General features: G+C 46.3%; 1 protein-coding gene across 1 annotated transcript in view; it reads right to left on the reverse strand.

Annotated features, from left to right (window-relative positions):
- The window catches only part of EMX1 (empty spiracles homeobox 1), a 39,279-nt gene that overhangs the window by 17,824 nt on the left and 2,152 nt on the right, over positions 1–19,303 (reverse strand). Inside the window, exon 2 of the mRNA XM_051974275.1 lies at positions 7,490–7,674. Within this exon, the coding sequence (XP_051830235.1) occupies positions 7,490–7,674 (185 nt within the window). The remainder of the gene's footprint in view (positions 1–7,489; positions 7,675–19,303) is intronic.

Below are 19,303 nucleotides of genomic sequence, written 5' to 3' on the forward strand. Positions count from 1 at the left end.
TGGGACTGATTCTCATGGAAATCCAGAGACTTGCTCAGGGTCATACAGCTGATCTGAGGCAGGACTTGAACCCAGGAGTCTTAAGGCCAGGTACAATGTCCTTTCTACTCCAATACCCTATCATATGAGGAAAAAGGTCATATTGTATGTGCATGTTTTTCATGTGTATATACACCATATGCATATTTAATTACATAGGTATATTGTTGTCTATATATGAATACTTAATATACATTTACGCCAATGAAGACATAAGTCCAACAGCCACTTCTTTTCTTATCCCTATCTACGTTATTTTAAATGCACAATAAAAATGTAAATCCATAGCTAGATAATAAATAATATAGATTACCCATCGATAGTCAAAAAGTATTTACTAAGCACATAATCATGCCAGACAGTGTCCTAACCACTGGGGATACACAGAATAGCAAAAAGTAGTCCTGATAGATAGAAACATATGATTAAGAGAGTCAGTGGCTGAAAAGATAAATGATGGCCACTTATAAATCACAAACTATATTGGGTATTGATTTCAAAAATAGCTAAAGAAGCACGCATAGAACTTGCTATGACAACATTTTCATTCTTTCTGTTATTGTTTGCTTGCATGTTTGTTTTCCTTCTCAGGCTTTTTCCTTTCGTTCTGACCCGATTTTTTTTTTGTGCAGCAAGATAACTGTATAAATATGCATACATATGTTGGATTTAACATATACTTTAACTTATATAATATGTATTGGACTACCGGCCATCTAGGGGAAGGGGTAGAGGGAAGGAGGGGAAAAGTTGGAACAGAAGGTTTTGCAAGGGTCAGTGTTGAAAAATTACTCACAATAAGAAGAAGGAGGAGGAGAAGGAGGAGGAGGAGAAGGAGGAGGAGGAGAAGGAGGAGAAGGAGGAAGAAGAAGAAGGAAGAAGGAAGAAGAAAAAGGAGGAAGAAGAAGAAGGAAGAAGGAAGAAGAAAAAGAAAGAAGAAGAAGAAGAAGACAAAGATGACAACGACAACGACGAAGAAGAAGAAGAAGAAATTGCTATGACAGCCAAAGACAAGAAGCAAATATGGATGAATTATGAGTTCAGAGACTGGAAGGACTTAGAAGTTGAAAGAAGCTTTGGAGATCATTGAGCCCAATTCACTCCTTATGCAAAAACCTAAGCCTAGAGAAGTTGACCAGAATTGCCATAAAGTAGAGGGGACTGCTCCATATTCAAATCATATATTATAAAAATTACCAATTTCATAAGGCTCAAGAACTCTGTTCAATAAAAGGACCAATAATGGCAGGAGGACAGTGGTAATGAAGACTTCTATCCACCTCATGACAGAGAGATAATGGCTGTGCAGAATGAGAGATACATTTTTGTACTTGCCTCAATGGGAGAGTTTTTATTGTTTGACTGTGCTGATGGAATATAAGGATTCTACATCTCTTTTTTTCCTTCTTTCTTTTCAATACAGGAGGTGGGAAGAATTAAGAGACAGAGAAAATCCTTGTTAATTGAACAAAACAAAATTTAAAAATCTAAAAAGAACCTATTTAGTTCTTCCGATATGAAATGTAGATAACTAAATATAATTTCTAGATATTTGAAGTGAAGATATCATATTTTTTAAATGAGAGATTGAATCTGAGTTATTATATTGGTCAAGCAAGACATCGATAGAGCTGACAAATAGATACAGATGAATGATCAATAAAGACAGTGATACAGATATAAATTTTCAATGTATTTCCATGTCAAAAGTCAACTAATTATGAATCAGGGCTTGATTTTTTTGTTTTGATGATTGTTAAGGTTTACGAAAATGATGGAGAAATGTTTAATTAGTTAATTAAAAACTAAATTTAAAATCGTGCACAAAATGTTTAATTAACAATTAAATTTAAAATTGTGCATATTTTCCCTTCCAGAGAGCCAATTGTTAAACATTTGCAACTATACCTCTGCACAATTATATCTCTATATAAATAGAGCTACAAAGAGAGGATTAAGAGCTAAGGACGGATGATCACAAAAGAAAGACAGATGATAGAAAGATAGACAAATAGTTATAGTTGCACATAGACAAGGCAGGACAAATAAACAAGTATGAGTTAGCAGATGATGGATGTGACAAAGTTACAAATAATAAAGAAAATGATAAGTGAATATTGTAGGTCAATATTAATGATGGTTTGAGAAGGGGGGGAGAAGAGTTCATTAAGAACATTTTTATTGGGCTTAAAAGCAGTGAGTTTTTAAAAATGCTGCTATACGAGAAGCTAAAGGTAGATATGTGAATACAGGAATGGATAAGTTATGATAGTAGTAGACATTAATGATTAGTGAGAGTATATTATAATGGGATGCCCCTGGATTTGGGAGGTAGGATTTAATGCTGACCATTTCACTCATTAACTAAGTGATGTTGGAAGCATCCTTTCCCATCTAGGGCCTGGAGGGAGGAAACACTCTCCATTTTCTTATCTATAAAACAAATATTTTTCGTATGGTAAGAGATCATAAAATCATAAAGTGAAAGGATTGGTTGGTTATTATCCTTCATGTTAAAAGAGGACCAAAATAATAATCACTGTGTCAAGATCAAGAGTAGTAGAAAAGACCTTTCCATCTCAAAAAATTCCATGATTCCACAGAGCAATATCACAGAAACAGCTGACAAATTTTAATTGATGAATAAATAATTGTTATTAGTCAAAAAACTCCCTCCATCAATACAGATCACTGGTTTGGGGGAAGGATTGAAATTTAACTTACAATAACAACAATAATGGCATTGATAAAGTGTTTTTGCAAAATGCTTCATGTATTATTTCATATGATCCTCCAACAATCCCAAGAGGTAGATACTATTGTTTATCTCTCTTTTACAGATGGGGAAACTGAGGTGGAACACCTTTTTTAAGTGACTTGCTCAGTCACACAATTATTAGAATATGAGACAAAGTTTGAACTCAGGTTTTCCTTATTCCCAAACTGGCCTGCCATATGCCTCCCAGATAAGCCTTAATACATGACTGGTGGACAGATTAGATCGCTGATGAATAAATAATCAAACGTGCTTGGCAATAAGGGTCAAGATGACAAATTGCTATCACTGAAGGCACATCTAAATAATCAGCAGGAGAGAATAGATTGATAATGCCATATGATATAATAAGCAGTGTAATATAAGGGAGAAAAGTCCAACCTGGAGGAGAGAAAAGTCCTCGCTTCTAGTTTTTAGTTAATGGTTTTGCCACTAACTGGTGGCTCTTTGTACAAGGGCGTCATTTTCCCAGTCTGCTGAATGACAGAACTGGACTAAAATGGCAGCACTGAACTGGGGCCTGCAGGTCCCTAGTGGACCCCTGGAGTCTCTGCCAAGGGGCTGTATCATTAAATGAATCACAGTCACAAATGAGCAAGCACACCTGAAGACTGAATATGGAGTGTGTCTCATGATAACTTTTTAAGTGTGTGTACAATGGAGCCATTGAGGTTAATAAAATACAAATCTGAAAAGCCTAGGAGCATTTTATCACCAGGTATTTTCTCAGTTGATAAATACAAACAGTAGAGCTCTGACGTAGAAGCTGTCTCTGGAATGATTTCACATTGAAAAGATTAAGAAGTGATGGATTTTGTATGTATACATATATTGAATTTAACATATACTTTAACATATTTAACATGTATGAGACTTCCTGCCATCTAGGGGAGGGAGTGGAGGGAAGGAGGGGAAATTTTGGAACAGAAGTTTTTGCAAGGGTCAGCGTTGAACAATTACCCATGCATATGTTTTGTATATAAAAAGCAATAACAAGAAAATAATGGATTTTGTTGCTATTACTTAGTTGTGTCTAATTTTTCATGATCCCATTTGGGTTTCCTTGGCAATGATATTAGAGTATCTTGTCATTTCCTTCTCCAACTCATTTGACAGATGAGGAAATTGAGTCAAACATAACATAAAACATAAACATGTCAAGCATAACAAAAATAAATATCTGGTTCAGGGTGGCAATACAGCTAGGGAGTATCTGAGGGAGATGGGTCTTCCTGACCCCAGACTTGGCACTCTATCTACTCTATCTCCTAGCTACTTAACCACTGGATTAGATGGACTTGAAAAATCTTCCCAGCTCTGACAATCTAAGGTCCTTTCTGGCTCCGATGTTCTCGATTTTAAGATTTTTCTCGGCTCTGACACTCTCTGTTCTAAGGTTTCTTGAGATTCTGACATTCTATAATCTATTATTGAATCAGTGTCTCTGATTCCACGGTTCTATGACTCAGATTCAGAAACTGGCCCGTTTGCACATTGACATATGGGACCTCCCCAAGTAAAAGGAAAGCTGGTTTGTCTTAAGTAGGGGGAGGGGGTGGGAGGAGAGTTAATTAAGAACACTTTCATTGAGCTTAAAAGCACTGAGTTAAAAAACAATGTTGCTAATAAAAACAAACAGAAGTTAACAGATTTGAGGTTTTTTAATTAATTTAAAAGTACTTCTGAGTTAAAAAAAAAAAAGCCCAGTGATGTGATTTTATTAATTTTTAAACTCAATCTTTTCAGGGAAGGAGAATGAAAAATGGGACTTTTTTGTGCCCTAAAGTCACTTTTTAATTCTGAAAAATATCCAGTATGTCAATGTGGAAAGTCAGTTTCTACATCTGTTTCTGGACAGAGATACTGATGGCATAATGATCACAGGTGTCAAAAAGGTAGGATTACTCAAGTGGATTACTGAGATGGAGAGAGATAAAGGATATGTAGGTAGCTATATGAATAAATAGATTATAGACATATGGATACACAGATGGATGGCTGATAGAAAAAAAGGGGGGATAGACATCGATTGAGGTAGTAAACTAGGTAAGATCACAAGCAGGAGAGCTGGGAAAGCACTTAGAACTTCTCTAAATCAGCCTCCTCATTTCAAGGATAAGCTTACAGAACTTCAGCTATGGGTAGTGTATATCAAATGCTAAAACTGGCAGAACCAGGATCTGAGCCCGGGTTGGGCCCCAGGATTCCACAATGGGTTCTTATTCTCGAACCCCTCCCTCACATCATCCAGTCACCTGAATCCATCCAAGATTCAAATAACTAGAATAATTTTACCTTCAGTTTTTCAGAGAAACAATGACCAAGGAAAGGAGCCCGTGTCAGGAGTTTAGTCATAGAAGCAATGTCTAGAGTCTGTCTTGGGCTCAGAGAACCCCCTTTCTACCACCTTTCTCCAGCTCCATTAATTCCAGGTCTGAGTGTTCCTCACTCCAAACCAGCATATTAGAACTGAAAGATACCCTCAAGTTCCTCTAAACCACTAGATTGACAGATTCAGTTGACGGAAATAAAGGGAAAAAGTCTTGAGGCGTAGAAGTGGGAATCATTTGCCCAAGGTCACACAAGGCGTATAAGAACCAGAAACTAGAATCCCATTGGGTCTCCTGATTTCCATTACCCCATAGGAAAAGTCCACCTTTCTCATTAAATAGGACTTACAGAAAGAATATAGGGGACACAAACGCTATAGACTATTATCAACAAGGAGAAAACCAAAGAGGGTAGTTGTGGTTATCCTTTGGGCAATGAAGATTAAGTTGACCCCTCCTGGAGAGCTAGTTATTTGGCTGTGACTAAGGAAGATCAAGAGATGGTTTCCTGGATTGGGGGTGGGAGATGGGGTGGGGGAGGTGGCTAGGAAATGAAATTCTGTCCTTCCTTATTTCTTTTCTGCACCCAGAGGACAACTATCCTGGGACCTATGGGGAGAGGGGAAGCATAGGCATTGTCCCATTTCTCCCCCTCATAAACAAATCAGCAGGTTCTAGAATGCCCCCGAATAAAATCCCCAAACAAATCAGCAGATTCTAGAATGCCTCTTACTAAAATCCCCAAACAAATCAGCAGATTCTAGAATGCCTCTTACTAAAATCCCCAAACAAATCAGCAGGTTCTAGAACGCCCCTGACTAAAATCCCCAAACAAACAGCTGGTCAATCGTGGGGTCCCTGGGCCAGGTTGCTCAATGGCAGATGTCCTGTCTGAAGTGTTTATTTCCAAATCAGAAAGCAATCCTATTCCTTAGACTAAGCTCAAAAGTACTTCTAGGGAACCTGAGTCCATGAGTCCTGGCCCCATCCTCTAAAGTTCCTGATGTCAAGGATAATCTTTAAGACCATATGACTACTTCCAATATTGAAGCTTGCTATTGTGTGTTTCCTCTCCCTACCCCCAGCAACTGCTACCAAGCATTCTCTTCTCTAGCCTAAAAACACTCCCACTTTTTTCAATCAAAGCCCTTCCCCACCCTGATTGTCCTTCCCTGGAAATGCTTGAGTTTGTCAGTAAAGTGTGACCCGAAACTGAACACAATCATCCCCAATGAAGTCTGACCAGGAGCAAAGACAGAGGGACAGTCACTCCCTTCTTTTGGAGGCTGTACTTCCAAGATGGCATCTAGAGAAGTCTGTTGAATTGAATTAGATTTTATTATTATTATTATTATTTTATTATTATTATTATTATTATTATGTTTCCTTTTAGCCACTACTGAAGAAAGAAGCTCTGCCTCTACTGAGCTCCTGAACAACTAGAATAGAGACTATTTTCAGGGAAAATCCTGAGGGCTGAACATAGTGGCCCTGAGAAGCAGGGCAAATTATAGAGGAACTTCCTGGCCTCTGCTCCTCCTTTCTTCATCCCCCATCCCTGTATGCTCAGCTAGATCCACTCAGGAGCTAGGGAAGAGAGAGGGGAGGAGAAAGAGAGAGGGGGAGGAAGAGAGAGAGAGAGAGAGGAAGAGAGAGAGAGAGAGAGAGAGATTAGGGGAAGGATAAACGGAAAACAAAGGGGAAGGGAAAGGAGAAGAAGGAAAAGGAGAAAAGAGGAGGAGGAGGAGGGGGAGGAGGAGGAGGAGGAGGAGGAGAGGAGGAGAAGAAGAAGAAGAAGAAGAAGAAGAAGAAGAAGAAGAAGAAGAAGAAGAAGAAGAAGAAGAAGAAGAAGAAAAGAAGAAGAAGAAGAAGAAGGAAGAAGAAGAAGAAGAAGAGGAAGAAGAAGAAGAAGAAGAGGAAGAAGAAGAAAAAAGAAGAAGAAGAAGAAGAGCAGGAGGAGGAGGAGAGGAGAAGGAGAAAAGAGGGGAGAAAAGAGAAGGGAGGAGAGGAGGAAGGAAGGAAGGAAAGGGAGAAAGAGAATGGAGAGAAAATGAGGGCCAAAGTCGGGGCAGAAGTTAGAGGAAAAGAAGAGAGAAAGAGAGAGAGGAGAGAGGAAAAGAGGGAGGAAGGGAGGAGAGAGGGAGAGTGACTGAAAAGAACGAGAGAAAGATGGGAATGAGAGAGAGAGAGAGAAGGAGGGAGGAATGAGATAGAGGTGGGTTTTTTTTTGGGGGGGGGAGGATGTTGGAAGGAGAGAGATACAAAGATTGAGAGGCTACAGGAGCGGGACAGTTCGACCAAAGGGGCCAAGGGGAGGGCAGCGAGGATCGGGGAGCCGGCTCACCTGGGTCTCCGAGAGGCTGAGGCTGCCCGCCAGCTGCTTCCGCTCGGCGCCCACCACGTAGTGGTTTTTCTCGAAGGCGCGCTCCAGCCGCAGCAGCTGCGAAGGCGAGAAGGCCGTCCGAATCCGCTTGGGTTTTCGGGCGAAGGGGCCGTGCAGGAGGAGACTGTCCTGGGGAACCTCGCTCCCTGGCGGCAGGGCACCGCGCCGAACACGAAGGGAAGGGGGGCGCGGGTGTGGGACACAAGGGTACAGGGCACGAGGGGAAGGAGGATCCGGGGGCACGAGGAGAAGGGGGATCCGGGGGCACGAGGGAAAGGGGGATCCGGGGACCGAGAGTGGAGACAACACGCGCGTGCGGACGTGGGGATGGGTGAGGCGGAGGGTCGGGAACACGGGGAGCCGGGAATCCCGTAGACGTGGAGGCCGGGGGTAACAGGACCCAGGCGACACAAAGCGACAGAATTCGCAGGACACGGGAGACAGCGAGGCAGCAGGAGATGCGGGGATACAAGGGACACAGACCGGGAGGGGCGTTGGGGAAGACAGGGGGTCCGGAGGTGGGGGGCACGAGGAGGAGGAAGCGATAACGGACACAGCCCGCGGTGGGGTCCAGGCAGGGACGTGGGGGCAGGGACCAATGGGCAGGTGAGACGGAGAAGAGGAGGCCCCGCGGGAATGGAATTGGAGATACGGGGGTGGGGGAGGGTTAGGATTTGCAGGGGGGAGGGGGGAAGGCCAGACGCACGGACGGACAAAAAGAGAGAGAGATGGAGAGGATGAGCGCCTTCACTGCCGCCGTCCCGGCCGTCCCACTTCCCACCGCCCCCTCCCCTTGGGCCTTGCCTCCGCCAGCCAGGTTAGAGCGGCCTGTGCTCCCCTGGATCTCTCCGCACCCGGCCCCGACATCCCTCCGCCCTGGCCCTGGGCCCCCGCTCAGACTTCGTTGTCTTTTGCGCTGTTCCCATCTCTGTGTTGTAACCTGGGGCTCCCTAGAAGTCTCCCGCCTTGGCTGGGAACTGATAACTAAAGGAAGACATCTCGGGGTCCTAGAGTAGAGTGGGCGCAAGAGCTGTCCAAGGCCCCGACGCTGGCCTCCTGGAGGCCGTTTCTCCCTCCTGTCCTTCCCCGCGATGATCCTCCTCCCCCTCCTCCTCCCCCTCCTCTTCCTCCAAGGGAACCGCCGCCTGGGCAGGGGTCTGCGGCAGGGCCAGACCTTGATGAGAACTCCCCCAGAGCACTTGGGTGGGACTCTAGAGGCCGCCCCGGCAGAACCCGCACTGGCGGGCTGTCAAGCAGCCTCTGATTTAAGACTCCGACGACGGGGAAATTGGGAGCCACACAGCCCCCACTGTTTTCAGCTGATCTGCCTGGAAGCCTGCGCAAAGGGCAGCTATCTGGATCGGGAGAGGGATCACGGCGCTCCATTTTCCAAAAAGCTGCTTCCTTTTCCCGGGCCCCATAAAGGTCAGTTGTAAGCCTGGAGGATCACACAGATACTTGGGCACACATGCTCTGTCATACGCACTGACACACTTACGCAATTACTCAATACCCAAGCAGCAACACTCCATCACCCAGAATTCCACAACCACACAAAGTCACACATGTAAAAGAATAACTCGCTTCTATGGAAGACTCTAAGGTTACGGGGCCAGCGCCCCCCAAGAATCCCGAAGTGGGGAGTTCTGGAATCACTGCTGATATTGTACAGATGAAAATATTGAGGCTCAGATTCTGAGAAGGGTCATTTGTCCAGAGTCCCTGGAACCCAGGGCTCCTGACACCAAGTTCAAGCTCCTCCTCATTGGGTGACCTTGACTTTGTACACAGCTCTCCCCTCCCCCACCAGCCGCTCTCCCATTGTTGCTGACCACCCCGAGTCTCATCCTAAGGGCTCTGAGGTCACACCCATCCGCCAAGACCTACTGGGTGCTAGCCATTAACGATCCACCCTAGAGGGGAAGCGGCAGATCCTCGCTGGGCTCTTCCCCAGGATCAGGATCAGGCAGTTTGTTGTTGCTCTCTCTTGTCAGAGATGGAGACAGAGGCAGGTAGAAAGAGAGCTAGGCAGGCATCCCAGGTGATAAAGAGGGAGGGCGGCCTCGGGTTACTGGCGAGGTGGAGACTGATCCTCCGACCCTCTCCTCCCTTCCCAAAAACCTTTAGCTATAGCCACCATACAGCTGCTACAGCCACCATACAGCTGAAGACACCCAGGGCTAACAAGTGCCCAAGGGTATATTTACTGTCTCCCGATCCAGCGCTCTCTCCACTACAAAAGCTGTCTCTTTAGTTAAAGTCTTTACCGAGGAGGTAACAGAGAGAGTCTTGCGCAAGGTCATCCCGTCCTAGATATAAAAGCCAGGATTACGACCTGGTACTCCTCATTTCTGCTCGGTACTCGGCGTTTCTCCTCCGAGCTCTGTGTGTGGTACTAGGGATTAAAAGCTGCAAGAGACTGGAGGGGCCATCTCCTGGATCGCAGATGAGAGTTGAAGAGATTTGCCCAACGTCCCAGCGGTAGGAAGTGATAGAATCGGGATTTGCCCGCAAGATCTCTAGCTAGAGCTAAGGTTCCTTGCTCTCCATCACGCTGATATAACCATTTCTATCCTGCCCAGGGGAAGCCTTTCTACTCTCTGCTGCTGGGGAAGAGGCTCACCCCTGTTCCAGGCAAAAAGTGTTAGTCTTTCTGTTAGACTCCAGAAGGCTCTTAACATATGGAGTTCCGTTCCCAGGGACATGCAGGAGCCAGGGTATATGTGAGTCTGTTAATAAGGTATCATGTTGTAACGGCACCATTTGCCATATAGAATGTTTTGAATAAGCAACGTCTCTCTTTAGAGGATTCCGGGGACCCCACTCTCCCCTGGCACCTTCCTTTGTAGGACTGAGTCCATCCACTGCTGACCTCCAAGAAAGAAATGACTCTGGAAGAGGATTCTTCCTTATATTAATGATCAAAGAGGTAGTTGGATGAAGCCTTTGATCCCTTAAATCATGTTATCCCTCCTGCAATCACCCCATGTCTCCCTCTACTTTCGTCTCCTCCAAGCCCATCTGGTCCTCCCATTTCTTTTCTCCTTTTCTTCTATTTGCTTCATCCCACCTCCCTTGTTTGTCTCCCCTATTTCTAACTTCCAAATCTCCTTCCCCATTCTCCCATCCCTTTCCCTATTCAACCATTTTCCTGCTTTTCTCCATATCTTCACCAATTATTTTCTTCTTAACCCCCAATTCTTCCATTCCCTGCACACTCCTTCCTACTTTCCTTCCTTTACCAAATTCTCATTCTCCTGATTCCTGATCCCCTTCCCAGTTTTCATTTCCAAAACTTCCTGTTTTGATTCCAATTCTATGAATTTGTCAGAATATCATCCCCTTGCACCTAGACATTATTCCCTGGCCCCAACCATCATGGAACAGAGGGAAAGATTCTAGATTTGGAGTCAGAGGTCCGGGGTTCACCTCTTACCTATTCCCCCCTACCTCTAGGAAAAAAAAGTTTTTCTCTACTCTGTTTTCTGACCTGTCCAATAAAGGGGTGGGCTAAGCAATCTCTATGGTCTCTTCCAGCTATCGACGCATATTGTAACCTCAATTTGGGCACACAAACTGACATCATTAAAAACATTTTAATCCAAGTTAGTCACCTCCTATCTCCAGGACAGCCATACTCTGAAAGAAAAGAATTACCAGATGGAGAACCCCACATTAAAAAAAAAAAAAAGCTGAGTGTCTAGGTTCCCATCTACCTCCCCCTTACCCCAATACACATCTGGAGGACAGAAGGTCTATGGGTACCTTTTCTCTTTCACATCCTTAAACCAGCCTGATAAATAGAAAGCGTTCTCCTCTCTCTCTCTCTCTCTCTCTCTCTCTCTCTCTCTCTCTCTCTCTCTCTCTCCACACACACACACATACACACAATACACACATACACACACACACACAATACACACATACACACACACAGCCACCATCCTCTTCCCCCTGGTTTCACAATACCCACAAGGGTGATTCCAGTGCTATCCTTCTTTCCAGATGGAACAGCCTGCCTACTTCCCGGTATGGAATATCAGTTCCCTCCCATTCTTTCTTCTTAGCCTTAGGTTGTACTGCTTTTTTAGGCTATTAGGCGTCTGCACAAAATATAGCAAATTCTCAATTTCCCTCCAGTCTGTTCTTGACACTGTGTGCTGATATGACTCCCCCTCATCTCACCCCATCCAAGGAGGTCAGACAAAAAGTAGCCTCCCCAGGCACAAGAGGGTCCTTAGCTAGTCACTAAACACTCCACACTGGTGGAACACGAATATATGTAAATATATATGTATGAGTGTGTGTGTGTGTGTGTGTGTGCATGTGTGTAATATGTATATAATCTAAATAAGTTTCTTTCTCTTTCTCTCTCTAATTGTGACAGAAATTGAATACAAAAATTAAAAGTTGAAACCAGAAATATGAGAACGAAGTTAAAAATAATAAATGAGAGAGAGAAGGGGGAAGATTTGGTTTTTGCATGGGTGTGCATGTAAATATATATCCTAGTTTGGCTTCAGCCTTCTCCCTAATGTACTGTATATAGACATACAGTATGTGCGTGTTTTTTTAAATGCATGTCCTTGCACACAATTACACACGCGTTTCTGCAGAGGCATTCACACAAACATGCACACGCACACGTACACACAGATTTTCTCTTCTATAGGCAATGGAAGTGTGCTCAGGCTAGTGTATATATAGTAGTTCCAGACACACACACAACTCTCCCCCAACATACATAGCAGCCTGCAACCCCTCTGCTCCCTCAGGCAACTCAGCACACTCCCATGTGCACAAATCCAAATCCAAAATATTGTCCGTAGACTTGTGTACAGATATTCACAATCATCTGCAAAGACGCAGTGAATTAGATACCCCTAAGCACCGACTTTGGAAAGGTCTGTGCATTGGGTAACAGGAATCTCAGCACAGTATGGAAACTTTATAAATTTCTTTCTCATACTTGAGGCAGCCATGGAGGGAGTCCTGGACTTGGAATCAGAAAGACTTGGATCTAATCCTGTCTCAGACACCTGGGCAAGTCACTTGTTCCTCAGTTCCTCATCCGTAAAATGGGGATAATTACCTCCCGGGGAGTTGGGCATCAAATGAGAGAATACATGCAAAACTCATTGCAGGCTTAAAGAGCTATATAAATGTTAGCTATTATTGTTCTTGTTATGCTACTAGCAACTGGGTTCAATGTTTCAACTGAGATAACAAGTCATGTGGATGGATCTGAATGATTTCTGCGTCATCTCGACCAGTTAAGTATGGAAACAGAACAGAACTAACGTGGCAATTTAGAATCTTAAAAGAGAGAGAGAGAGAGAGAGAGAGAGAGAGAGAGAGAGAGAGAGAGAGAGAGAGAGAGAGAGTTTAACAAGATCACCTCAGGTCTTCATTCAATATATGGATGATATTGGCCAACAAATGCTTTCCAAGATAAAGAAGCAGATAAATGAGGCAGCATAGTATGATGGGAAAAATATTGAAATTGGAGAGCCTAAGAATCCCAACCAGGCACTAAATTTCCTCTCTCTGGATATCACAGAGACCTTGAAGGAAGGCACTTTGCAACTCTCCCAGCACTATAGAAAGGTGAATCACATTATTATTGAGGTGAGAGCCTACAGAGTTAGAGGCCAGAATTCTTCAACATTGGCCACTCTGATGCAATCAGAGACCAGTCCACCCATTCTTTGGCTCTTCAGAATTCTGGGACTTGGGGAGAGATAGTGAATTCCAACAAGGTGACCCAGTGAATTTCCCCATTCTAAGCCCAACTCCCATCTAGAACTTCAAAGCATCAAAAAAATCTGCTAAAATGAAAACCTAATTGGATAAAGAAGGGAAAAGAAAGAAATGGGGCCAAAAAATCCCACTTTATACGCTGCAGGAAAAAAAGCACACATAGAAAAGTTCCTGATACCGTGATGCTATCGTATGAGATAAGAGAGAAAAAAATTCTGGAAAAGGAAGGAAATAATATTGTCATAACCACAACGGGATCTTTCAGAAATGAAAGCAGACGATCTCCAATAACTGCCAGAGTGGCTGAGAAGCTTAACCAAGTAAAGAAACGAAATGAAAGAACCAGAATTTTAAAAAGACAAATGAGATGGTTAATATGGAAATAGGTTTTATATGACTTTTTGTGTAGAATCATTATCATATTGTTGGAAGTCTTAAAGGGGAGGAATAAGCAGAAAAGAGAGAATTTGGAACTTAAAATTTTTAAATGAATATGATCATTTAAATTTAATTGGAAAATATTTAAACAATATTAAAATATATTTTTAAAATTCAACTAAGAACCAATGGTTTAGAACAAAAGGTGGAAAATTATAATAAGATATCAGATTCTGGAAAGAAAAAGTGTGACAGAGATGGAATATAAAAATAAAGAGATGCGACCAGAAATATAAAAACGAAGTTAAATACCCACCCCCACCCCCACCCTCCACACACCCTTCTGGGAGGAGGGACATCTGAGTTTTCTACAAATTAGAATAACTGACCTTAAAGACAATACTTCAGGAGATTTCATAAGAATTTTTGGTCCCCCAGAAAAACAACTGAACTGAAATTCTCTGAACTTTAGGAGACATAGAGGCAAGGTTACTGGCTGCCCAGCAGCCAGTGGTACCAAGGTGAGGGGAAAAAAAGAATCTCTAGCAGAACTGGGGGGAAGGTCAGAGGGACACTGATTTCTGCAGCTGGGTCCATTCCATGAAGTTCCTTTCCCAAGGCTAAGCTTCCCATTTCCCTTCAGTGCTTTTAGGCTCTTCTCTGGCTTTGGAAGCTGCCACTGAAGAGAGAAAGTTGGACTTTGTTCTTCTCTTTGGAATGCCCTGTGATCTCCACCTCCTGTCTCATTCTTGACAGAGTTGCCAGGGAAGAGAAGAAAGGACTAAATGCACTTCCTTTAGCCTCAGGAGGCAGGCAGCTCATGGTGAGAAGGCAGGCCCCCCTCTTCATATATCCCCCTCCCCAAGTGTCCCTTTCACCTTAGCCCTACCTTCTGAGAGAAGCTTCTTTTGGCTACTCCCCCGCTTTGTCCCAGCCCAGTCCATTCCTGGCTCCCTCGGACCCCCTTCCACCAAAGGCTTTCTAAAAGCAGCAGAGCCAAGAGGAGCTTCCTTGGCAGGTGAGAAATAGGAGGGAAGCCCAAAGCGAAGGAGACAGAAGCCCAGAGAAACGGGGGAAAATGGAGAGCCGTGTTCCCAATTTCATGGTTTAGTCATACGAGCAGCATGTTAAGTTGGGTTGTTCGTGTCTGTGTCTGTGTCTGTGCGTGTGCGCATGCTGGGAGCTCTTCGAGCAGGGTGTTTGCCAAATGTATTTATGTACTGTGTAGGTAGGAATACAGCTAATGAGTCTAATGTAGTGAATTTGATCCCAGAAAAATCCACTTGACTCCCCACAGAGACGAATTCTGCCACAGCTTAACACCTAACACAAGCAGCCAGCTCCCAGACACATGGCCCTGGTCACAAGGGAGACCCAAGAAAAGAGTGAAGGTGGCTGGTTCGGTGCAGATCAAACTTCTGGGGGAGGGAGAGGAGGGTCTGCACCTCGCCAGGAACCCGAGGCCGCCCTCCCTCTTTATCACCTGGGATGCCCGCCTAGCTCTCTTTCTACCTGCCTCTGCCTCCATTTCTGACAAGAGAGGGCAACAACAAACTCTAATCTGCCTGAGCCTGATCCTGGGGAAGAGCCCAGCGAGCACCTGCCGCTTCCCTTCTTGGGTGGATCGTTAGTGGCTAGCACCCAGTAGGTCTTGGCGGATGGTGTGACCTCAGAGCCCTTAGGATGAGGCTCGGGGTGGTCAGCAACAATGGGAGAGCGGCTGGTGGGGGAGGGGAGAGCTGTGTAAAAAGTCAGGGTCACCCAGTGGGAAGGAGCTTGAACTTGGTTTCAGGAGGCCTGGGTTCCAGGGACCGGACAAATGACGCTTCTCAGAATCTGAGCCTCAATATTTTCATCAGCAGTGATTCCAGAACTCCCCACCTCGGGATGCTTGGGGGGCGCTGGCCCTGTAACCTTAGAGCGTTATGTGGATGCGATTTATCCTTTTGCATGGGTATGACTTTGGACGGTTGTGGGATTCTGGGCGATGGAGTGTTGCTGCTTGGGGATTGTGCGATTGTGTAACTGTGAGTCAGTGTGTGTGACGGAGCACATATGACCATCTGACTGTGTGTCCTTTCCGGATTATGTGGCCTGGGGAGAGGAAGCAGTTTTCTGGAAAATGGAGAGCTGTGACTGCTCCCCACCCCCAAGTGCCCTTCAGCTCAGGGCTCTAGACAAATCAGCCCAAAGCAGAGGATTCTGGAGGGGACGAATGCCTCTTGCCAGGGTTTCCGTTCCATAATTCCAAAGGCTGGTGCGAGCACAATCTTTGTGCTTGTGCTTGTGGTCAGGGAGCATGTGTGCATGCATGTGTGTATTTTTCTTAATCTTATGAATTTTTACATACACACAGGCTGGTATGGATTTCTAAATGTACTTGTGAATATGGTTGTGTTAACAGACCCTAGGGAATCTGGGAGCCGAATGGTTCAATATGGTGAAAAGTTATTTGTCTCTCCACCTTTGGTAAAGGAAGGGGAGATTAAAACACTTCTCCTTGAAGAGGAGAGAAAGCTTTGTTTTAGTTTATTTTGCGTCTCATGGCTCAGCTAATTGGCACATGGCTCTCCTTCTTTGTAATTGTGACACTCTGGCCAATATGTATGTTTATCTTTTATAAACTTGTGGCGCCTGTGAGTGTCTGTTCAGTCCCCATAGGTGAATCTGGGAGAATTTGCGTGTTTGTCCATGAATAAATGTGTTTGTTTCATTTTTCGTGTGTCTGTAATTCCGGGGGGATGTGGATGTGTGTGGGTCTCTATATGTCTATGTCCGCAGGAGTTTCTTCTGGTCTTTATATGTATGTGAGACCAAATACATTTATTTGTGTGTACGTGTATGTGAGTCTGGGAATGTGTATGTTTATGTACATGTAAATGAAAAATCTGGACAGTAAAAGGTCCTGTATACAGTAGGTGCTTAATAAATGTTTGCTGATGGATTCGTTGTTTGGGTGGGTGTCTATGTGTGTGCTGTGGTTTTCCAGCCAAGAGATGGTCTTTATGGAGATTACTGACAAGGGGGAATCGGGGAAGGAGGAAGGGGCTGGGCTGAGGCCCAATCCTTGGGCAGGCCCAGCGCCTGCAGCCGGGCCAGGCTCTCTGCCCACAGTAAGGGAAAGTGACGCAGCGTCTGTTAAGAGGAGAAGGCAGAACGAACCGGGGCAGTGGAAATTCAAAGGTCCCCGGGCCTCCCCTCCTGCACTTGCGGTACAGGAGGAAGGGAAAACAGAAAGGAAGCCCCCCCCCACACTCTCGGGCCCTGGACACAAGCAAGAGGCAAAGGGAGGCTCGGTGTCCCCGAGGCCCTGGGAAGAGCGCTTCGTGCTCCTTCCCGCACCCTGGGCTTGGGGAGCGGAGTCCCAGGACCTTGGAGGAAGGCGGGCCCGGGAAGGTGAATCTCCCCAGTCCCCCGTGCTCCGCGGGTTCCCAAGCCACCCCATCCCCACTGGGGGCTCGGGATCCTAAGCCACTTCGGCTTCGGGGTCTCTCAGGCCCGCGCAGCCCCGAGCCAGCCCAGAGTACGGGCCTGGGCCGCAGCGGCGCGGAGATAACCTAATCCCTCTGCTCCTGCCCTGAACAAAGGCGCCCTTTGATGCACCCCTGGCTCCCGCGGGCCGCGGGGCTGGTGGGGGAGGTGGTGATTGGAGAGAGGGGAAGGGCCGCAGGGGATTTGCATGGGGAGCTGGCTAATGAGCTCTAGACGCCCTGCGCCCCTCTCCTAGGGCTTCTCCTCCTTGGGGAAATAGAATTCATTCCCGGGGCAAACACACACACACACACACACACACACACACACACACACACACACACACACACACACTCGCCAGTCCGGCAGTCCCCTTCTCTATCGCACTTTCCACCAGGCAGAGGCCGTGGAGTTAGGAGTGCTCAGACTCAGAGCCCGCGTCCAGCCCCGCCAGCGTCCGCGGCGCCTGCTATTCTAGAGCTCCCATTTCCCCAGGATTTGGGGTGCCCGGGATTTGTTGCTATTCCTCCGGCCGAGCCCTGGGGAGGATCTGCGGGCGACTCCCAGTCTCTATTCCCCGGGTCGAGGGGTAGGGGGGACGGGGTCCTTGCGCTCTGGGCTTTTCCCCTATTTTCTTTTGATAACACTGTCCCCCAGAGCCAGAGACTTCCCGGAGAGAGCCGGGACCCGGGCTGCAATAGCGAAACAGACAGGAAATAGACAAGCATTGCTCATTCGTTCGTTTGTCTGTTTCCCCCCTGAATCGAAATGCCGGAGCCGATCGGGCGCTGAGATCCGGGGAGCCGTTTCCTGGAGTAAATGACCCGCCAGACTTCCTTGTGAGCGGGCCCCAGCCCCACCCGTGCCTGCAGCCCCCACGGCCCGAAATCCCACTGATTTCCTCTCCGAGTCCCTCGGAATTCGGGGGAGGGGATGGGAAATCTCGGGCGTGGTCCAGGTTCGGAGATATCTCGGCGTTCCGAACTGCCCCGGGCAATCCGAGCGTTTCTGGGTTCCGAAATGTAACAGACTTTCGGAGCCCCTTCTGGGTTCGAGGGAGAATCGGGATCCGGAGGATTCTTTCTCCGAGAGAGACAGCGTAGCTCCATTTCTGGCTCTCCAAAACGTCCCCTCGGCCCAAACTCATTTTGTCAGGGAAAGGGAAAGCTCCCGAGCTTGATTAAACGAGGAATTATTTCTTCCGTCCCGGGTCTCTCAGGCCTTTCCTCGCGCCAGGGGCAGAGGAACTCCTGGGCCTTTTCAAAGCCTCGAGTTTTGTGGCCGAGGTTCCTCTGCATCTCGGCGGTGGCGGCGCTCAAGGAACGGCTAGGCGGAAATAGAACGAAGGGGGGAAATTCCCGGGGGAGCTCTCGGCTCGGGAGGGAAGGATTCAGGGGCCTGAGTCCCTCTAAGCTCGGAGGAGGGATAGGCTTGGCCCAGCTTCTGAGGCCTTGGTCACGCGCTGCGGGCAGAGGGGAAGGAAAGTTGCCCACAAGTTTGGGAGCCTGATTCGATGCCGAGGGGAGGCGACCTCCGCAGCCCATCTCTTTCTCCGCTAGGCGCCCATCTCCGAAGCAAGAGGACCGAGCTCTGGTCCTCTTCCTGGGGCTCTTTAAACGACTCCTCTGTTGTCCTAGTCGATCCACCTCTCGTCCTCCCTTGCTCCCGGTTCCCAAGGGCCGATGAAGGCCCGATTTAGGGATAAACAGAACAGAGGAGCCGGGCTGCTTCTCCCCGACTGCCAGGCAGCCTATCTGCACCTGCCTGTCTGTCTGGTTCCGCTCAGCCCGTTTGCAGGGGCCAGTATCGTCAAGAGGTAACAGAACCCACCCAGAGCATGAGTGAAATGGAGCAAAATCCGATACCATCGAGAAGAAACAGACTGAATTGACATATGACCTTTTGCCCAAAGAAGCAAAAATTCGTGCAAATTATCCGGATAATTCAGCCACATATTCGTGTCAGGTGGAGAAAAACAGCAACAATTACACAAGCTCCACTCTCTATTCTGACTTCATCACGGGTGAGGAACCTTTGAGTTGCTGTCCTGACTTCTACCCAAGGGGGAGAATTTAAGGCAAACAAGCCCGTGATCCAAAGCACAACAAAATAAAAATAAGGAGGGAGGAAGCTAAGCTGCCTTCACCTGAAATATCTGAACAATCC

This window comes from Antechinus flavipes, chromosome 2, assembly GCF_016432865.1.
Source record: "Antechinus flavipes isolate AdamAnt ecotype Samford, QLD, Australia chromosome 2, AdamAnt_v2, whole genome shotgun sequence".
NCBI classification, from domain to species: domain Eukaryota; kingdom Metazoa; phylum Chordata; class Mammalia; order Dasyuromorphia; family Dasyuridae; genus Antechinus; species Antechinus flavipes.